The 19248-nt window shown below is 38.2% G+C and overlaps 1 protein-coding gene across 4 annotated transcripts in view; it reads left to right on the top strand.

The window, feature by feature from the left end:
- The window catches only part of pex14 (peroxisomal biogenesis factor 14), an 85654-nt gene extending 66719 nt beyond the window's left edge, over positions 1-18935 (top strand). For all 4 annotated transcript variants that reach the window (XM_048179294.1, XM_048179293.1, XM_048179291.1 and 1 more), the window contains 3 exons: positions 5421-5518; positions 14810-14901; positions 16005-18935. In XM_048179294.1, the coding sequence (XP_048035251.1) occupies positions 5421-5518; positions 14810-14901; positions 16005-16464 (650 nt within the window). In that variant the 3' untranslated portion in view covers positions 16465-18935. The remainder of the gene's footprint in view (positions 1-5420; positions 5519-14809; positions 14902-16004) is intronic.
- Positions 18936-19248: the final 313 nt, after the last annotated feature.

Here is a 19248-nt window from a genome sequence, read left to right as displayed (position 1 = left end):
CGGGACACTTCCCGAAGAAACTTTGTCTCGTTAGTGCCGCAGTCGGCTTACAGCCGGGTGGCTCCTTCTGTGTAAATGACAATTCACTTTTTTTTTTTCTAAAGAAAGACAATGGAGGATGCAAGGCAGCACTCTGATATTCCTCAAACATTCTGGTTAGGGTTTTATTCTAAGCCTTGAAATGATTACACTTCTACAGTTAGTTCATCCTGAACTGGTTAACATGAAACTTCAAGGGTCTTTTATTTATATATATATATATATATATATATATATATATATATAAGTATATAATTTCAGCCTTTGGAGCGCTATCCTTCAAATTTATGTTAAAATCTATTTGTGTTATCTGTTGTTTTATGTAAAGTTTTTAAAGTTAAAATTAAGATTAAAGATTAAAGTAAACGGTGTGTGACCAAATATAGAATATTCGCTATTCGAAATCTAACAGACAGTGATTCAATCACAATATTTGCATGTTGAATTACAATTGGTCTTTTTTTTCCCCTTATGTCTATTTGCATATTTGATGAATGGTCTTATCTTCCTTGCATATATTTAACCATTAAAAATAGGGAAATGAAATTCTGGCTGATACTGATAAACCCATAATTCTTGATAACTGATAAATATCTGATATTAAAATAATTTATTATTTTGTAAATAGATTAAATAAAATGTTTTTGTATGCTACAAGTAATTTTAGGGTTCACAACATTATAATGTACAGTATAAAAACTGTATATTCATTTAACAGAGTAATTTAAAATTAAATTATTAGTGTTTATGAAGATTAATCTGCATTATAAGTGCTGAGTATGAACTGAATTTTCACCTGGCTTTCTTTTTTTTCTTTTTAAAAAAGATTGAATTCCTTTAATTCTAGGTTTAATTCTAGGTTTCACATATGATAAAACATCCTAAAAACTATTATTTTCAGCGTCACAGTAAAAGACATAATTTTATTGCATATTTTATTATTATTATATATTTTACATCTTTTTACTTATAATTACATATTTTATTTTCAGTTGTAACCTTTCGGTTTGAATTGAGTGTAATAAGTTAAAGGGCTTACTACTGTTAGGGGGGGGGGAAAGAAGATTTCTGCTATGAAAAGTTCTTCTTCCCAGTCTAGCCGTTTAACATGTAAACATTTGAATTTTGAAAATTGTTGATATGTTACACACAGTCTGTGAAGGTGTAATCAGCTCATGCAAAGCAGGCACTCTTGGCTTCTGATAGACAAAAGACTTGTTTATAAAATAGACTTTTTTAGAGTATGCTTGCCATTTATCCATAATAATATTTGCTTATAAAGCCATGTAAATAATCTGGATCTATGCATGGACTTTTGATCTCAATGTAGTTTTCTGTTATGCATATAGTATTGTTTTCCTTATCCAGGAGATCAATATAAGCAAATTTGAGGCATTTAGGATAAAGGCGGGTGATTTTAGTCGGTTGCGTTTCTGCATTACTCTGTCCGTTGCCTAGCTTTTAGTTTGGGGAGGGTTACCAAAAGGCCAGTCGATTGTGAGCCATTGCGTGCAAGCTTGATGTGGGTTTCTTTATCTGATTATCAAATGAGCTTCTTCATTGCCATTTTGGTTCATATATGCAAAAAAAGCCTCCTTTGTGTTACGCTGCCCTCATTTTGTTTGGTTTTAACAGGATTCCTGTTTTGTTTAGCGTCACATTCAGATGATAAGAGTATTTATATTTTTCCGGGCTGAAGCTGCTTTTCATATTTCCTTTGTGAAACACTTGTTCCTGACCATCTTTTTTCCCCCTCTCTCTCCCTCCCTCCTTCCCTCTGCCACTCTCTCGTTTTCTTCTGGAAGAGCCGTACCTACCCCCAGTCACTCAGTCAGTCACGCCGCTGATCTAATTTGCTGTGGCTGCAGTAGCCAAGTTGCTATTGTAGTTAATGACTGTTTCAGTTAACAGTTTGGGAGAGGGTTGCAATTACGGAGTGAGTTTCCCCCACTTCTCACAACGTGAGTAATAGCAAGTGACTGCCGCTCTTGCCAATTGCCCGCACTCCTTTGTTAAAGTTTGTGTATTTCTCTAGTGCCAAGTGTGCTGGAGTGATGTATTCCTTTGAATGTGGCTCCATTACTCTTGCAGCCTTTGATTGTAGGCCTTGACTCCCATTATGATTTCCCAACAACTTTCCACACGCAATTAATGAACAGGTCTTGGAAGCACTTTGTCGTACGCACTCGCGCTTGTGCTGGCTGTAATGGAATTGTACTAGCTGCTTGGTCTCTTTGTCTGCGGAGAGCATATTGGTGACCAGCTGGCCAATAAAGCCTCAGACAGGCCCGGACATATGCAGTGTACATTATATTGAGGTATTTACTGAATAATTTACGCTATACACACTGTCTGCCTCCTCGCAGCAGCTGCGAAGCCACTTGCAGGATCTCAAATTCGCCCAATTGTTTTCTCCAAAGGCAACGTTTGTGGAAACTTGAGCCACACTAAATGTAGACATTATTTCTTGTGTTTTGAGTATGAAGCGAGTGTTTGGTTAGTTTACAGGTCTAGTGCAGTTGCTGCTGATTCGCAGTGTAATATCACAGGAATTGCTGTGGTTGATGTAGGCTGTAGTGGCATTTTTGCTTAGAACAGATTTTTGCTTTTACTTTAGACCTTCTAGTTATTTTATTCAAAGGATAGAAAAAAGATAACAGGAAATGATGGGTAGAAAAAGATTAAAGGAAGTTGTGAAATGTGGAAAGCTGTATTCAAGCCTGCATCACCCTTTTTTTTTTTTTCTTTTTTTTTTTTAAAGTTATATTTATAGGTTTTTTTGTGTCTTTATTCAGATGGAACAGTAGAGAGCAGACAGGAAAGCATTGGGCAGAGAGAGGGGGGCAGGATCGACAAAGGACCTCAAGACGGGAATTGAACTCGGGTTGCCGTGAACGTATTTGCGCCATATGTCGCCGCACTAACCACTAGGCTATCGGCATCACCCTTTTGAGCACCATAGGCTTAATGTACAGTAACCTGTGCTTCTAAGGAATAGGCTATTTGAAATCTCAAGGGTGTCTTTCGGTAAATGTGCCATGATCACACAAAGACTTCAGATGTAAAAGCCGCTAAACGCCAGTCAAAAATAAGATAACGGTATTGAGCGAATACTGTCCGCAGAGAGTATACGTTCATCAAATAATTTTGCTTCAAACCCGCTAAATCCCAGCCTCTGCCCGTTCAGAAATACCGGTTCTTTGGCAGAAACCTCTAAATGCCACTTCCCTTTGCCAGCAAAAGCAAGAGTTCTGAGTTCACAGAACCAATCAGAAGACACAAATCAAATCATATGATTTCAAGATGAATGACGGCGTGCGTATGAGCTGGTTTTCAGTTGTCGAACTGCACGTTTTTATCCTGATTAAAGAGATTTTTAACTAAACAAGATGGAGGAGTATGATGAAATGGATGAACCTGTGGCAGTTTCAGTCACTGGCAAAAGAATATGTCATCAACCTCATAATTCTGTCTGTTCTAAGGTTAAAGAAAATCGTTACAGTGGCAATGACAGGATTTTGTGAGTAGCATGTAAACACAACAGTGTTTTGTGTGCTTTCTGTAACTTTGGCAGAAACGGACATAACCTACATTAAAAAACAGCTCTATTCCACCCATGACAAAGTGAAACAAGATGGACTTGGAGGTTTTTACGCAAAAAGCGTGCATGGATTTAGCTGGTTTTGCAGGAAAAGACAATAAAATTTGTTAAATACCAATGAATTGACCTAAAGTGACATTTTTGAAAATAAGGCATTTCAATAACTGACTAATAATCTTTTCATTGCCATTAAGATAAATTACTGAACCTAAACATAGGAGCCTGAAAAAAAAAAAAGTTCATTTAACCCTCAGGGGTCTGAGGATTTTTGGGACCCTGGAGAAGTTTTGACATGCCCTGACATTTGTGCTTTTTTCAGTTGTTCATAAACATATTAATGGAAAAAGTGTCATTACACTGTATTCAGCACAAACTAGGCTACAATAATATGTGAGGAACATGTATGTACATGTTTGTGTTTTTGAAGTAATAACGTTTATGTGTGGTTATTGAAAAAACAAAAAACTTAAGTCACTGAAATAAAGCCAAAAAATATATATTAAATCTTTGTTCACAAGGCTTCTGGGTATTGGAGGTTGTAGACTAGAGTTTTTGCTTCAAAATGAGGTAAAAATTATGCTGCCTGCTTGTTCATATAAAACAATAGAGAGATTTAAATTTTCTAAAACATCTTTGGTCAAGAAACACAGTATGCGTGGAGGCGTGAATCATCATGAATAATGGGTGATTCTCACCTGAGAAGACAAAAGAATCACATAATAATGACCTGAAATGACTTGCATATTAATGAGGCCTTTCAGTCAGGTAGGCTGTGAAAAAACCCTCTGTGAGGGTTGAAATTTTATAAAAACTTTTTTATATATATATATGTTTTGGAAGACAGGTTAATAAATTGAATTTCAGATCTCATGTTAATACTAATATAGTCATCTGAGTTTGTACAATCATTATTCAGCAAGAAAAACTGTTCAACGTCTCTTATTCTGTAAGTAGTCACCTAATGAGACAGACAAAGGCTGTGAGAGAAAGAAACATGTAACAGCTCTTAAGCAGAAAGTGGAAAGGCTGTTTCTATGAAAGGAGAGCCCTGGAACTGTGCGCCGGAGAGCCAACAGTCGGCAGCTAATAATATCTGCTGATGTTAATCCAATTAGAGTTGATTTAACACTTTACAGAGCATGATTTATAGAGGCGTTTATTGGTTTTCTGTAACATAATCAGTTTGGAAACTTAATGCATTGTTTGGGAATGCATGTGTGACTGGAAACAGGGGGAGAGCAACTTGTGCTCTGGGTTATTTGAAATGATACCCCCATTAATAACACCAACTCTGGCCCTGCTAGGGCTGTTTTTCTTGGGCTTTCTCTAATCCTCGGGACCAGCACAATCTGACAATAATTCAATCTTCAGAGAGGGAGGAAAATGAGCTGTATTTAGTAAGATTAGTGAGGACAGTAGTGTCTAGCCCTGCTGCCTCCCAAATGAGCGGCTTTTTTTTCCATCTTGTTGATTGTTTGGAGAGTTTGATAGAGCCAGCGTTTCAAACCCATGCTAATGGAGGTTAAGAGACCCTGATTTGATATAAGAGCAGACGTAGGTGATTAATCTTGTACAAATAGAGGTGTCTTATATTACTGATTGAGCTGAAGGCTAAATCAAAGAGAAAACCACTGTGTGTTGATCGTTGGTAATGCTTTCAAACAAACAGATATGTCAGTTTGCACTAGTTCTTGACTAAAGCTGTCATTTTCTTGCTTGTGAAGTTCCGGTAAATGTTTTGTGTGTAGTCTTACCTTTATTTGTGTGTTTTTGGATGCAGTCACCCAGTTGCAGACGACCCTGGCTTCAGTGCAGGAGCTGCTGGTCCAGCAACAGAAGAAAATACAGGAGCTGACCCAAGAGCTGGCTAACTCACAGGTAGGCCTTTACATTTTAAAAATAATGAACATTCATCAATAAATCATGTTCTTTCCATGTTGTTTTTGTTGGTTTTTGATAGACTGTTTCCTCCATGGACCACAAAAAAAGATATATTGCAGAAAGTCCAGTATACTTTTTTTATGTTAGAGGGCTTCAAAACTGTCAGAAACCACCATAAAAGTGGTCCATATGACTACTTAGGTCTTATGAAGTTATATGATAGCTTTATGTAAATGATAGCAAAATTTAAGTCGTTATTCAGTGATAATCTTCCCCTTCACCACAGCTCTGAAATCTCATCAAATTCAAATAAGGCGTAGCATCAGGTTTGACTTGAACTTTCACATCACTGATGTCAAACTCGCTGTGTTCATTTCTTAATTAAACATGCAATAGTGCAAATGGAATTTAAGAGTTGCAACAGAGAGCAAAATGTTCAGCCAATAATGACTTTATGCCTCTTCTGATCACACAAAGACTATTGTATTCTTCAGAATATCATAATTTAAAAGAAAATAAATAATATTGAATTTGGAACGAAAATGAGGATGAGTAAATTACATTTTTTTTCTTTGTTTTGGTAGAGTTATCCCTTAAAATGTGTCCCAATAGTGCTGTAGTTGCAGTAAGACAAAGCAACATTTTGGTTTAATTTAACAGAAATGTCTAGAAAAAAGCAAATCGTACAATCATCATGTCTGAGAGATGGAGATCCTCTGTGGTGCATGTGTCAATGGTAGCCAACAACATTTTCCTATCAGTGTTTTTTGTTGCATAGTCATCGTCAGAAAACAAAATTCCATGTGCATTACGTAAGTCGTTTCAAACTGCGTAATTGGCAGGACAGAAATGCATAAATTGCTTTTCATTGTCTGAAATATCTTTGCAATAAAAGAACTCAGCTAACCCAAGAAAAGGAAGCAGAAAAAAAAAAGCTGAAGGAATTTAGTTATCTAAAAAGGTTGCATTCCTCCCCAGTTCAGTGATTTCCTCAGATATAATATGAATGATAGTAGACACTTGTTTTGTTGATCTGTTGAGTTTAAATAAAGCCGTCAGTGTGCATTGTCATTGCGCCGTTCAGTTTCATGGGCGCAGCCTCTATAAAACAAGGCCACTTTGAGTTTAAAACAACATGGGGCATTTTTCAGTGACATTGAGACTGATGCCTCACCCTGATGTGAATATTAGTAGTGACAGAGCTCATATGCCGTTCAGAAGAGAAAAATGTGCATCAGCAGGACAAGGCATGTCATGGGAGCTCCATAAAGAACATGTACGACCATCTCCAGAACGCTCAAGCAAGTCATCCAGGGACAGGAAGTGCTGCCGCCCCCTCCTGATCTCTCCTCTATCTGTCATTTGCCTTCTGCTAATTTTATCTGGGCTGAGACCTCATTTAAACCCCCACCCTTCAACTAAAACTGGACCAGTAGGATTTTCTTTGAGTTTGGGGTTTGTCAATTAGAGAATTAAGAAGGAAACTGTTAGTGTTCGTAAATAATGTTTGGAATGTTGCCTATACAATTATTATTGATAAACAGAGTTGGGTAAGTTAACTCTAAAAAAATGTAATTAATTACTACTACTAATTACATCTTCAACAGTGTAGTTAGATTACTGTACTAATTACTTTCTCTAAAAAGTATTGCATTACTTATTACTACTTACTTTTTAAATCCCATATCAACCTCGACCAGATGAACAATAAAAGACATGTAACTGCACTTTTAATTCTTTCAAATAAACAATAAAAAATTGCATAAATTATTCTTGAACTGACCTAAGTATTTAAAGGGAGATGGTTACATTAAAAACATACTTGATGTTAAATCCAATATTGTTTTATATGGAACTATTCTATATTCGATACAGTATTTAAAGGTCCCGTTCTTCGTGATCCCATGTTTCAAACTTTAGTTAGTGTGTAATGTTGTTGTTAGAGTATAAATAAAATCTGTAAAATTTTAAAGCTCAAAGTTCAATGCCAAGCGAGATATTTTATTTAACAGAAGTCGCCTACATCGAACGGCCAGTTTGGACTACATCCCTCTACTTCCTTCTTTAATGACGTCACTAAAACAGTTTTTTGACTAACCTCCGCCCACAGGAATACACAAGAGTTGTGTTTGTAGAGTGTGTTTGTCGCCATGTCGTCGAAACGCTGTTATTTTCATCCCGCAGTCCAATCACCGGGTCTGATTCCGGCTCAAATTGATAGGGTAAAATTAAAGACATGTTTACAATAACACTGAGCGCGTGCATCTCCACGTTATGGTAAGAGGCGTGACCTCTCCGGGCAAGGAGCGCTAAGTTGCTGTCGAATCACAACACAGGAACCGCTGGCACAATCAGAACTCGTTACGTATTTCTGAAGGAGGGACTTCATAGAACAAGGAAGTCATCAGCCCGTTTTTATGACAGTGGAAACAGCGTATACAGATAAGTAAATTATGTGAAAAATACTGTGTTTTTTTACACGCGAAACATGAACACATGTTATATTGCACACTATAAACACAATCAAAGCTTCAAAAAACCACGAAAAACGGGACCTTTAATGCAGTTACATCAGAAGTCACTAATTAAATTACAGAAATCAACATTGCTATTCCTGAATATTTTTTAAATAAGTAAATATATATATGTACACACCAATCAGGCATAACATTATGACCACCTTCCTAATATTATGTTGGTCCCCCTTTTGCTGCCAAAACAGCCCGGACCTGTCGAGGCATGGACTCCACTAGACCCCTGAAGGTGTCCTGTAAGTTGCGAGGTGTTCAGCACCATCCCACAGATGCTCAATTGGATTGAAATCTGGGGAATTTGGAGGCCAAGTCAACGCCTCAAACTCATTGTTGTGCTTCTCAAACCATTCCTGAACCATTTTTGCTTTGTGTCAGGGCACATTATCCAACTGAAAGAGGCCACAGCCACCAGGGAATACCCTTTTCCATGAAAGGGTGTACATGGTCTACAACAATGCTTGGGTAGGTGGTATGTGTCAAAGTAACATCCACATGGATGGCAGGACCCAAGGTTTCCCAGCAGAACATTGCCCAAAGCATCACACCGCCTCTGCCGGCTTGCCTTCTTCCCATAGTGCATTCTGGTGCCATGTGTTCTGATAAGCGATGCACAAGCACCCAGCCATCCACGTGATGTAAAAGAAACGTGATTCATCAGACCAGGCCACCTTCTTCCATTGCTCCATGGTCCAGTTCTGATGCTCTCGTGCCCACTGTTGGCGCTTTCGGCGGTGGACAGGGGTCAGCATGGGCACCCTGACTGGTCTGCTGCTATGCAGCCCCATACGCAACAAACTGCGACACACTGTGTATTCTGACACCTTTCTATCCAGAACCAGCATTAACTTCTTGAGCAATTTGAGCTACAGTAGCTCGTCTGTTGGATCGGATCACACGGGCCAGCCTTCACTCCCTACGTGCATCAATGAGCCTTGGCCGCCCATGACCCTTTCGCCGGTTCACCACTGTTCCTTCCTTGGACCACTTTTAATAGATACTGACCACTGCAGACCAGGAACACCCCACAAGAGCTGCAGTTTTGGAGATGCTCTGACCCAGTCATCTAGCCATCACAATTTGGTCCTTGTCAAACTCGCTCAAATCCTTACGCTTGCCCATTTTTCCTCCTTCTAAACAAATCAACTTTGAGGACAAAATGTTCACTTGCTGCCTAATATATTCCACCCACTAACAGGTGCCGTGATGAAGAGATAATCAGTGTTATTCATTTCACCTGTCAGTGCTCATAATGTTATGCCTGATTGGTGTATATATTATAATATAAATTAAATTATTTTAAAATACACAATATATGTTTTTATAAATATAAAGTAATAGATATTTTTATAGATACAGAAAATGAATAAATGCATACATTCATACATATGATTTCTAAACTCTTAAGTAAAAAAACAAAAACAAAAAAACTCATGAATCTCAGGAATGTAATGCAGCATAAGGACATAGTCATTTAGCTGATGCGTTTCAAAGCAAAAACACACTGTGCCACACCACCCTCAGAAATAGTCAACAGTAAACAAAAGAGAAGAATGCACAGAAAGACAGAGTTGTCATCTTTGTTGTTTGTCTATTGTGGCAGTGCTGATTTTGCTGTCTTTATCACATGCTAATTTAATGCATTATGGTGTCATTATCTTTCAGAAGAATGCTCCTCATGATGATAAGGCCTTCAAATCCTTTCTGAAGACATGTGCTTATAATCTATAACGAATAGTCATCTGAGGGAAATCGCCTGCTGAAAACACATTGCCAGAATGTGAAACTCTAAGATACAGTTTGTATCTTACGATGCTGTGATAAATCATCTTGTAACGTTCTCCAAAAAGCGCTTTGGAATCGCAGTCGAGGGCATGTTTTATGTCCACAGCTTGTTAAGCACATGGGTGTTTTACTGAAGCATCTGGATCCCGTAGGAAAGCATATGCAAACACATCTGGCCTGGCACAAATTGAAGTGAAAATATGAATCTCTCACCCTTCTGAAGTTTGCTAGAATTGCAGACTCACCACTACTCTCACATCCCCCAGTCTCCTTCCGTCGCTCTCTTGAAGTTCGCCATCCATAAACTGACTTTCCCCCCAAAGAATCGGCTATGGTTTACTTCAGCTGTTAAAGAGACGCGCTTCTGCAAGTTTCAGAAAAAATGCAACAACGTTGATCTGTTGTTCAAAACACTTTCAGTCATGGTCTGCAACAGCTGTCCTAAGTCAAGTACAAATGGCTGAAATTCTCTGTCAAATTCCAGATTGAATTAAAAAGCTTCATTTGTCATGAGTGCCTTGCTGGAAAGCTGCAGTGTGTGTAAAGTATACTTCACATCAAAACGCCCTTTAAACAAATCATAAAGTCTACTTCATGCTGATCTTAAATCTTGTTTTGAGAGATGCGGTGCCCTGTTGTCTAAAGCCATATGAGAAATTCGGGAAATAATTTTCAGGTCCGGCGCATGAAATTAAGGACACGTGTTAAGCCTTTTGGCTGCGTATCGTTTTCAGTGTGCGGTTTTCTGAGTTGCCTTTTCAGGTTTCTTCACTTTGTGCAGAATGCGCCAAGCTTGGCAATTAAACTCTTTAATGCGGAAATGTGTATTTAACCCGAAACACATGGTGACTCCTGTTTCCTCAGCTGCTAAGTAAACATTTTTTTTTTTTTTTTTAATGTTTTTAAAACCACACAAATAAAGTATGTTCTGTGTTGTGAGCACAGTGGGCCTTTTTCTCCGTAGCAGTCGCTCAAACTTTGGATGCGTTTATGAGTTTATACTCATGTTTATGCTCATTTTCTTTTTCATCTCAGTAGATTAGCTACATACTTTGTTTAAATTTCATCATGCACACCCGAAACTGTTATTCAAATTCTGATTGATAGTCTTTGTTAACTGATAAAGGAAGTCAGTTGGAACTTTTAAAGAAGTGTAGTTTTAATGCGTTGTCTTTGCACTGCTAAAAATACTCAAAGTACTTTATCAGGTGCTAGACATTACTTTTTTTCATTTTATATATATATATATATATATATATATATATATATATTTACAGTACAGTCCAAAAGTTTGGAACCACTAAGATTTTTAATGTTTTTAAAAGAAGTTTCGTCTGCTCACCAAGGCTACATTTATTTAATTAAAAATACAGTAAAAAACAGTAATATTGTGAAATATTATTAGAATTTAAAATAACTGTGTACTATTTGAATATATTTGACAAAGTAATTTATTCCTGTGATGCAAAGCTGAATTTTCAGCATTGTTACTCCAGTCTTCAGTGTCACATGATCCTTCAGAAATCATTCTAATATGCTGATTTGCTGCTCAATAAACATTTATGATTATTTTCAATGTTGAAAACAGTTGTGTACTTTTTTTTTCAGGATTCCTTGATGAATAGAAAGTTCAAAAGAACAGCATTTATCTGAAATACAAAGCTTCTGTAGCATTATACATTACCGTTCAAAGGTTTGGGGTCAGTAAGAATTTTTTTTTTTTTTTTTTTTTTTTGAAAAGAAATTAAAGAAATGAATACTTTTATTCAGCAAGGATGCATTAAATCAATCAAAAGTGGCAGTAAAGACATTTATAATGTTACAAAAGATTAGATTTCAGATAAACACTGTTCTTTTGAACTTTCTATTCATCAAATAATCCTGAAAAAAAATATTGTACACAAATATTTTGTACAATTGTACACATTAAATGTTTCTTGAGCAGCAGATCATCATATTAGAATGATTTCTGAAGGATCATGTGACACTGAAGACTGGAGTAATGATGCTGAAAATTCAGCTTTGCCATCACAGGAATAAATTACTTTGTGAAATATATTCAAATAGAAAACAGTTATTTTAAATTGTAATATTATTTCACAATATTACTGTTTTTTACTGTATTTTTAATTAAATAAATGTAGCCTTGGTGAGCAGACGAAACTTCTTTTAAAAACATTAAAAATCTTAGTGGTTCCAAACTTTTGGACTGTACTATATATATATATATATATTCCAAACCATTATTGACTGACTTTCTTCTGCAGAACACAGTGACTTGATGGCATTTTCTGAGCTAATTTTCTGCCCAATGGATTTAAATATGGTAAAATGTTTTTAAACAGTGCTTTAGAGTATTAGTAGACTCATATATCAGCTAATATTGTCTGTTTCGATATCTGCATCCACCATGTGTTTTGTCACTTCCGAAATCTACCCACTGCTTCATCATACAATTTCTGTTTTAAAATGATTTTAGTGACTTTTGAGTAAATGTTATGTATATATATATATTTTATTTTCAGCAAGTTTTTGTGAAACTCATTTGCTATCATTGAATTATTGAACTAGAATGGAGTAGAATGTGTGTCTGTGGAGTTAAATTTAAGAGTTTGTATTTTTTAAGCAAAATCACCTTGTTCTCCTTTGATAATATTTAATATTGAATAACAGGCAGAATGTTGTATCTCATTCTCCACATATACAGTATAAACCATTATCATCACAAGTAGTTAAGTTTAAATGCGGTGCCGTTTGAATCCTACGATAGCTGTCTTTATTAGTGGCTGCTCGTGGAAGATTAGGGGCGCTTCGATTTTTTTTTTTTTTTTTTCTTTTCTTCCAGTGCGGAAAGCCCTGCCACTGGGAAAGTGAATAAACAGACTCAAATAAATTGTAGCAGTGTTTTCACCAGAAAACACTCCCTTGGGATTTATTTTCGAGCTGATTCCACCATAAATATACATGCTTTTCTTGGTGGAAATAGCATCAGAGAGGAAAGCAGTGAATTAATTTGCATTCAGACATTCTTTACTCGGCTTGTTAAGATATTATCCGTTGTTAATGTTCTGCAGACATTCGCTTTAATGTATTCCTTGTCTGGCTGTTGCTGTGGTGTAAGTACGTGCATATACCTCTCTTGTACGGTACGCTCCACCTCCTTAAATAATTACCCAGACTGTAGCGAAGCTTTGTTCACACTTAAGAGGGTGACGGACCCCGATCACACTGCACTGACCCCTCTGACTGGATGGCTGCTCACACAGTCAAAGACATGCAGAGAAAGGCCTTTAGCAGCAATTAAACGGTCATCACTAAATGTGTGTGTGTGTGCGTGCGTGTTCGGCTCTCGAAATGAAGAATTGCAACGGTGGAAGTTTAAACACCGCCGGCTGAGAGGTGCTTTGTAGCCTCTGTTAAAATATTATTTAGATTTTATGTCCGAGAAGTGTAAGCTAAGCCTCCGAAGCAATTAATTTTTTTTTTCCCGTTACAAAGGTAAAATGAGCAAGAGGTACATTCCAGCCTTATTATACCGGGTGCCGTGGGGAGTGTGGGATTAAGATGGCCATAATGAGGTGAGGCCTGTAATAAGAGTGTCTTCACCAGGCCTAATGCGCTCGGCTCGGATCAGATGTGGCCTCTTCGAAAATGCCACACTTATCTGAGGGCTTTAGGAGCAGAAAGGAGACAAAACCGCCGTCCCTCCCCAGCCCTCGCTGTAAATGAGTCTGATCCTTTTCAGATGTGATTCAATTAATTTACTTTAGATTTAATTACATGTGGAAGAGTCCGAGTTATCCCTCTCCTCTCGATAGGGGGTCTCTGCTTTCTAACTAGCCGCCCCCGGTGACTCTGACGTTCTTAATTACACTTTTATTTTCCTTTTCCCCCCCAGTCCTTTTTTCCACTTCCACTTCCTGCTTTCCTCCCCCACCCCCCCCTCGGCAGGCAGAAGAACTGGAATGGGATTGTGGGGTAAATGAGGGCTGTTTGTTTGTGGACGGTTCAAAGAGTCAGTTGCTCCATGTAGCCGTACAGCAACGGGGTTTGCTTGCGAACAGGGCTTGAGAGCCTGGGTTGATCTGTCAGAACGTTTGGAGAATTGAAATAGAAATGTATAGGTGTAAAGAGGGTTTCATTTCATAAATTGACAAAACCAACCACCTGTCTATTTGGAGAAAAAAAAAAAAATGATGGATGGATTTTTTTAGGGCTTTTTTTCCCTTGAATTCATTTGCTATTCAAATGTTTGCTGGCCACTTCAATTGGCCATCACTCCCTTCAGCAATTCATCCCGTGGCAAGCAGTTAGTGATAAGGCTTCTTTTAATAAAAACCTCTCTGACTTGATGAATACTTCCATTGTTGTGCCAGAGACCTCTTATCAAACACCTCTGTCCTGCTCAAATCAGCAGTCTGCAATATGGAAAAATATGTAAAAATGGCATGATTAATTCCCTTAGCCTTTTTCTGAAAGATCCTGACCTTATGGGTGGAGAAGATACAGTAGTTGGGATTCGTCAGTGCAGTTGTGGTTTGATATCATGACGTTGAGGACTTTAATTGTCTCATATTGACAGTTTGAATGCATCAGATTATTTTGTTCATTGAGTGACTCTGACAAATCAAATTAGAAAGTCACACTTCAACAGATATCTGACATTTTTGCATATGCTGCATAATAATATAACAGGTTTTGGTGAGTAAGTCCAGATATGACAGAATTTTCACATTCTAGGGAATATTTAAAGACAGTGGAGGGTTAACATCTTTTTAAACCATGTGTAAAAGTCAGTTTTTAACCCTGGGTTAGGTAGCATTTTAAAAGCTAACCAGGATTGTGTGTAAGTGGGTTAAGAATAACACTTGGTTTCAAGTGTAGAAAGCCCATAGTAGTAAATAATAAGTGTTTTTAAATTTGTTTTCAAAACAAAAATGATGATCATTTATTTGTAATTTTCTCTCTTCAGGCCTCATCTGCCACCAACCGCATGCTGGAGTCTCAGAGCATCAGTGAACTCAAGGCTGAGATTGTATCTCTTAAGGGGCTTCTTCTCAGCAGGTAACTGTTTTCCATGATTAATCAGCAATAACAATAGACCTTAGTCATAATAGACGCTATATTTGATTTGACAGGGGTGATAATGAGACCGTGAGGGACGTTAATTCAAAATGTTGTATATGCGGGTGTAAATTTTCAAGCTGATGTAGCATTAAAATGTCTCCACAAATTCCATACAAAAAAAAGAATTACATGGAAAAATTACATGGACCATGGACCTATTTTCAAGTCACTTAAATGTGGCATCTACACTAAGGTCTGCCATGCAAAAGCTGTTCATCAGGACTCTAGTAGATCTTCCAACATGCGAGTTTTGTATTATCGCTATGTAAATAAGCGGAGCGCGTTGTTTCTCACTCAGGGCAGCTGATATTTGTATTCCTTAGGACGGTTCGGAAGATAAATGTGTCTGAAGTGGTTTGATCTGTATGTGTCATATCATTCTCTTCACCGGGGCATGTAGCTGGAACCGGCTCATTACTGGTTAATGAGGCCTGATGCATCCAACAGGTTCCCTCAGTGCCCTAAGATGGATCTTCCCTCACTTTCATTAATGTTTACTTGATTATGTATGTATCATGCAAATTGAGATCCAAGTAATCTCATACATCTGAAATTCACACAGATAAAAGCTTTCATTTGTCTGTTGTTTCACTCTCATTAAACATTTTAAGCTATAATTACCTTTTTCTTCCAGTGTCTGAATGTTTCATCTGGTTGTCCTTCTCAAGATGTGAGATCCTTGCTGTAAATACAAACCAAGCTCACCATCTGCTCAACTTGTTGCCTCGTACATTCAAACGAAACCACCCTGACAGTACATATCTGAAGTCGCTTTTGAATTCGTTTTACTTTTGTTGTGAAGACATGCTTTGTTTTGAATCGGATGCCAGGTGTGACATACATATGGACATAATCTCTCATGTACTTCCATACTGACAAATCTGCTTGTGTTTCCAAAGCACAATAGCTGGACTAGCTTGTGCATATTTTAGTCAGAATCAAGCCTGAGGCACAATGTGCACTCTTGTTTGTGAGAGATTTCAGCAAACGGTTTGAAGAAAACTCTTGTAATTTTCTATTCACGTCCTCTTTCTTCTCAGGAGACAGTTCCCCGCTTCACCCTCCGTTCCCAAAATCCCTTCCTGGCAAATTCCTCTCAAACCTGGGTCACTGTCCAACCCGTCCTCGGTCAACCACACCAACAGCAGCAGCGATATCTCGCCTGTTAGCAACGAATCGGCCAACTCCTCCCCCATCAAAGAGGGCAACAGCTCCCAGGCCACTCCGTCGGGTTCACACTGCCTGAACGGAGATGTCGGCCTGGGCTCCATTCTCCCTCTGGACCTGAAAGATCAGGTCCGTATGGAAGTTCAGGGGGAGGAGGAAAAGAAAGAGGATGACGAGGAAGAAGACGAGGATGACGACGTGACCCGCGCGGATGAGGAAGACCGCCTGAGCGTGCAGACAGAGGACAGGAGAGGAGGTGATGGACAGATAAACGAGCAGGTGGAGAAACTGCGGCGTCCAGAGGGGGCGAGTAACGAGAGCGAGGTTGATTAGAGAGTAACCCCGCAACCAAACTTCATCCGTCCGATCGCCTTTTCCCAGGTTTCCTGAGAGTTAATTTAAGTTCTGATATCACACCCCGGTTGCAGTAAAACGGCTACCGTGAGCATCATTTAACACCGTACGAGAGCGGCAGCTGAGGTGGATTGTGCTCCTTTCACTGCAGCTCTTCACCCTTTCGACTTTTCAACATGCAAACTTTCAACGTGCAAACCAGACTGTCGGCACAAACCTTCTGCATGCCTGAACAAGCACAGCAACAGACATTTCTGGATAGACAATGAGAGAATTATGACTTTTCTTTTGCAATCAGTCAGTTCATACATTTCCCCTAAATGCTAGCTAGCTTTTTTTTTTTTTTTTAATAGAGGCAGTCGTGCTCCAAAAAAACCCATTTAAGTGTAGAGGGCAATTGCGGTGTAGGGACTATAGCAACAAATTAGAGGCACCAAAGAATCAGTAAGTTTTGATCTGATGCCGTTGGATTTGTGTTCAGTTCACAGTCCCAACACTGTTGGATCAGCTTATTCTTCATGGAAATGGCTTGTACTCTGTCGTAGTGAAGAAACTCTCCTTCAAATTCAAATGTATGAGATTGTGTAGTACGCCCTGCTACAGCAGGCTGTGTAACAAAGCGGCCTTGTATTTTGTGATCAGAGGATTTGAGATTTGTGTGGAAGAAAGAAAGAGAGGGAGGGAAACACGTATGAGAACACAGACAATGAGGCGAAAGAGAAATGTGTTTGTCTCGGTCGTATCTCTCCGGTCTCCAGCAGGGTAGCTGATTTGGTTTATGAAGTATGTTAATAATCAAATGATCGACAAATAACAGATGTATTAGTTCATGCGGCTTGAAATGTCAAGGAGGCTAAAATCGGAAATCTAATACTGAAAGGCTGTTATATTGTATTATATTACATGACAAACCCTCCAGTCCAAATTATATAGGCCTCCTGCAGTGAATAATCTTAACATGAAACGGTGCTGGGGTTTTGTAATTAAACTGTGTAAAACAATGGATGCTTCAGCGGAGGTGCTGACAGTTGTGCTTTTCTCTTTGGGGGCTTTTCTCTCAGAAAGTCCTGAGAGGATAAAAAAAAAAAAAAGACGAAAAAAAAATTCCCCTGTGATGCAAACGGAGAGTAACGTATGAATATTTAACTAATGAAATTACTCACTCGCCAGCTGATGAGAAACAAAGCCAGAGAGATCCTGGAGTGAGAACTAGAGCCTCGGATCCATTGCGACATTTTCACTTTTAACAAATGACCTTCAGAGTAACCGGATTACAGCGCAGCCAGGTGAATTGTGGGTCTGCGGCGGCACAATGCGAAGGCACAATGAAAGAGCTCAACTTGTCTGGCCATGTGTGTATGTTTTCTTACTTCCTAGACTAGGGCTGACTTAACACTAACCCACACAAGAATAGTATATATTCATATGATACTATGGCAAGAGAAACCCACGTGTGTTCATTTGATATGCAGTGACTTTTTTTTTTTTTTTCCTGAAATTTGGGTGTTGCTTTGAGCTAAAAATCCAAATGTGAAGTGAATGTTAGAGGAATTGTTCAGCCAAAAAATAAAAATACAAAAATCTGTAAATTACTCACTCTCATGTCATTTCTGTATCAGTCAGATTCGTGAACGAATCATTCAGATCTGCATCTTATATTGGAGCTTAACAGCTGTGGTGACTGAACACTGGAAAAAGTTGCATAAAGACTCTACAAAATATAACATTTTCATTCCTCAGAAGAAAGGCTGTTTGGAATGACATGAGAGGGATAATAAATGTTATTTTTTGGGTGAATTATTCTTTAAGTCCATTTGATCTTGAAGGTAAATTGCATTGTGTTGGTGTCAGAAGTGGCATTGCAGAATTCCAGATAGTTAGCTGTTTAAGCGAAAGGAAGGAAGACCGTCTGCTTCAGAAATGAGACGGAGCTTTAGTGCGAGTGTGTGTGCATGTACCAATTCTGCTTAAAACCACATTCAGGAGTTCCTGCTACTGGCAGGTTGTTTCTGGTAGCGTGGCGGCAGAGGCCTTCAAACAACATAGTTTGCAAATTTTAGCTAATCATTGTAAAGCCGCTGTGAGGGCTACTGAATTAATCATCATATAAGCCACAGATTCAGTGCCTCTTTTAAGATGACATTCTCATCTCCAACTGTTTTTATGACCGTTTTGTTAGGAATCTACATCCTGCTGCTCAGTTTCAGCAATTCAGATTAGGGATTTAAGCATTTGTTCTCATTTATGTGAGTCTAGAGTGTGTGTGCGTGTGTGTGTTGGATCGGTTTTATAAGTAAGCTTAAGTCAAAGGTCTGTAACAGTTTGTCTGAACTGCACAGTGTTGCTGTATATTGATGTTGTTGACACCCTGCTGGTATTTGTCACAGAGAAATTATTCTGGTATGAAAAGATGAATGTACATAATTGTAATAAATTTGATTTAACACAAATATTCTTGTTTCTACTGTTGATTTTTCATTTCATTCAGGAATAAATATAACTTTGCTATCAAGGTTTCATTGTGACAAAAAAAGACAACATACAATGTTTACTGTAAAAATAAGAAAGTATCAAATATCCATTAAATACAGAGGTGATACAGAGGATCTTTTCGTCGACTGAGAAACCAAAGACTGTTAGTGAGTTTTTGAAATGAGCACATGCGTAAGAACAACCCCGCAACTTCACAGCTCATTTCATGGGAACGCCTCCCAAAACTCGTGCACTAGTATTGGAACACGAGTGTTTACCACCGGCATTCGC

This window comes from Megalobrama amblycephala, linkage group LG24 (assembly GCF_018812025.1).
Source record: "Megalobrama amblycephala isolate DHTTF-2021 linkage group LG24, ASM1881202v1, whole genome shotgun sequence".
Lineage (NCBI taxonomy): Eukaryota > Metazoa > Chordata > Actinopteri > Cypriniformes > Xenocyprididae > Megalobrama > Megalobrama amblycephala.
This window is presented reverse-complemented; position numbering and strand designations above follow the sequence as displayed.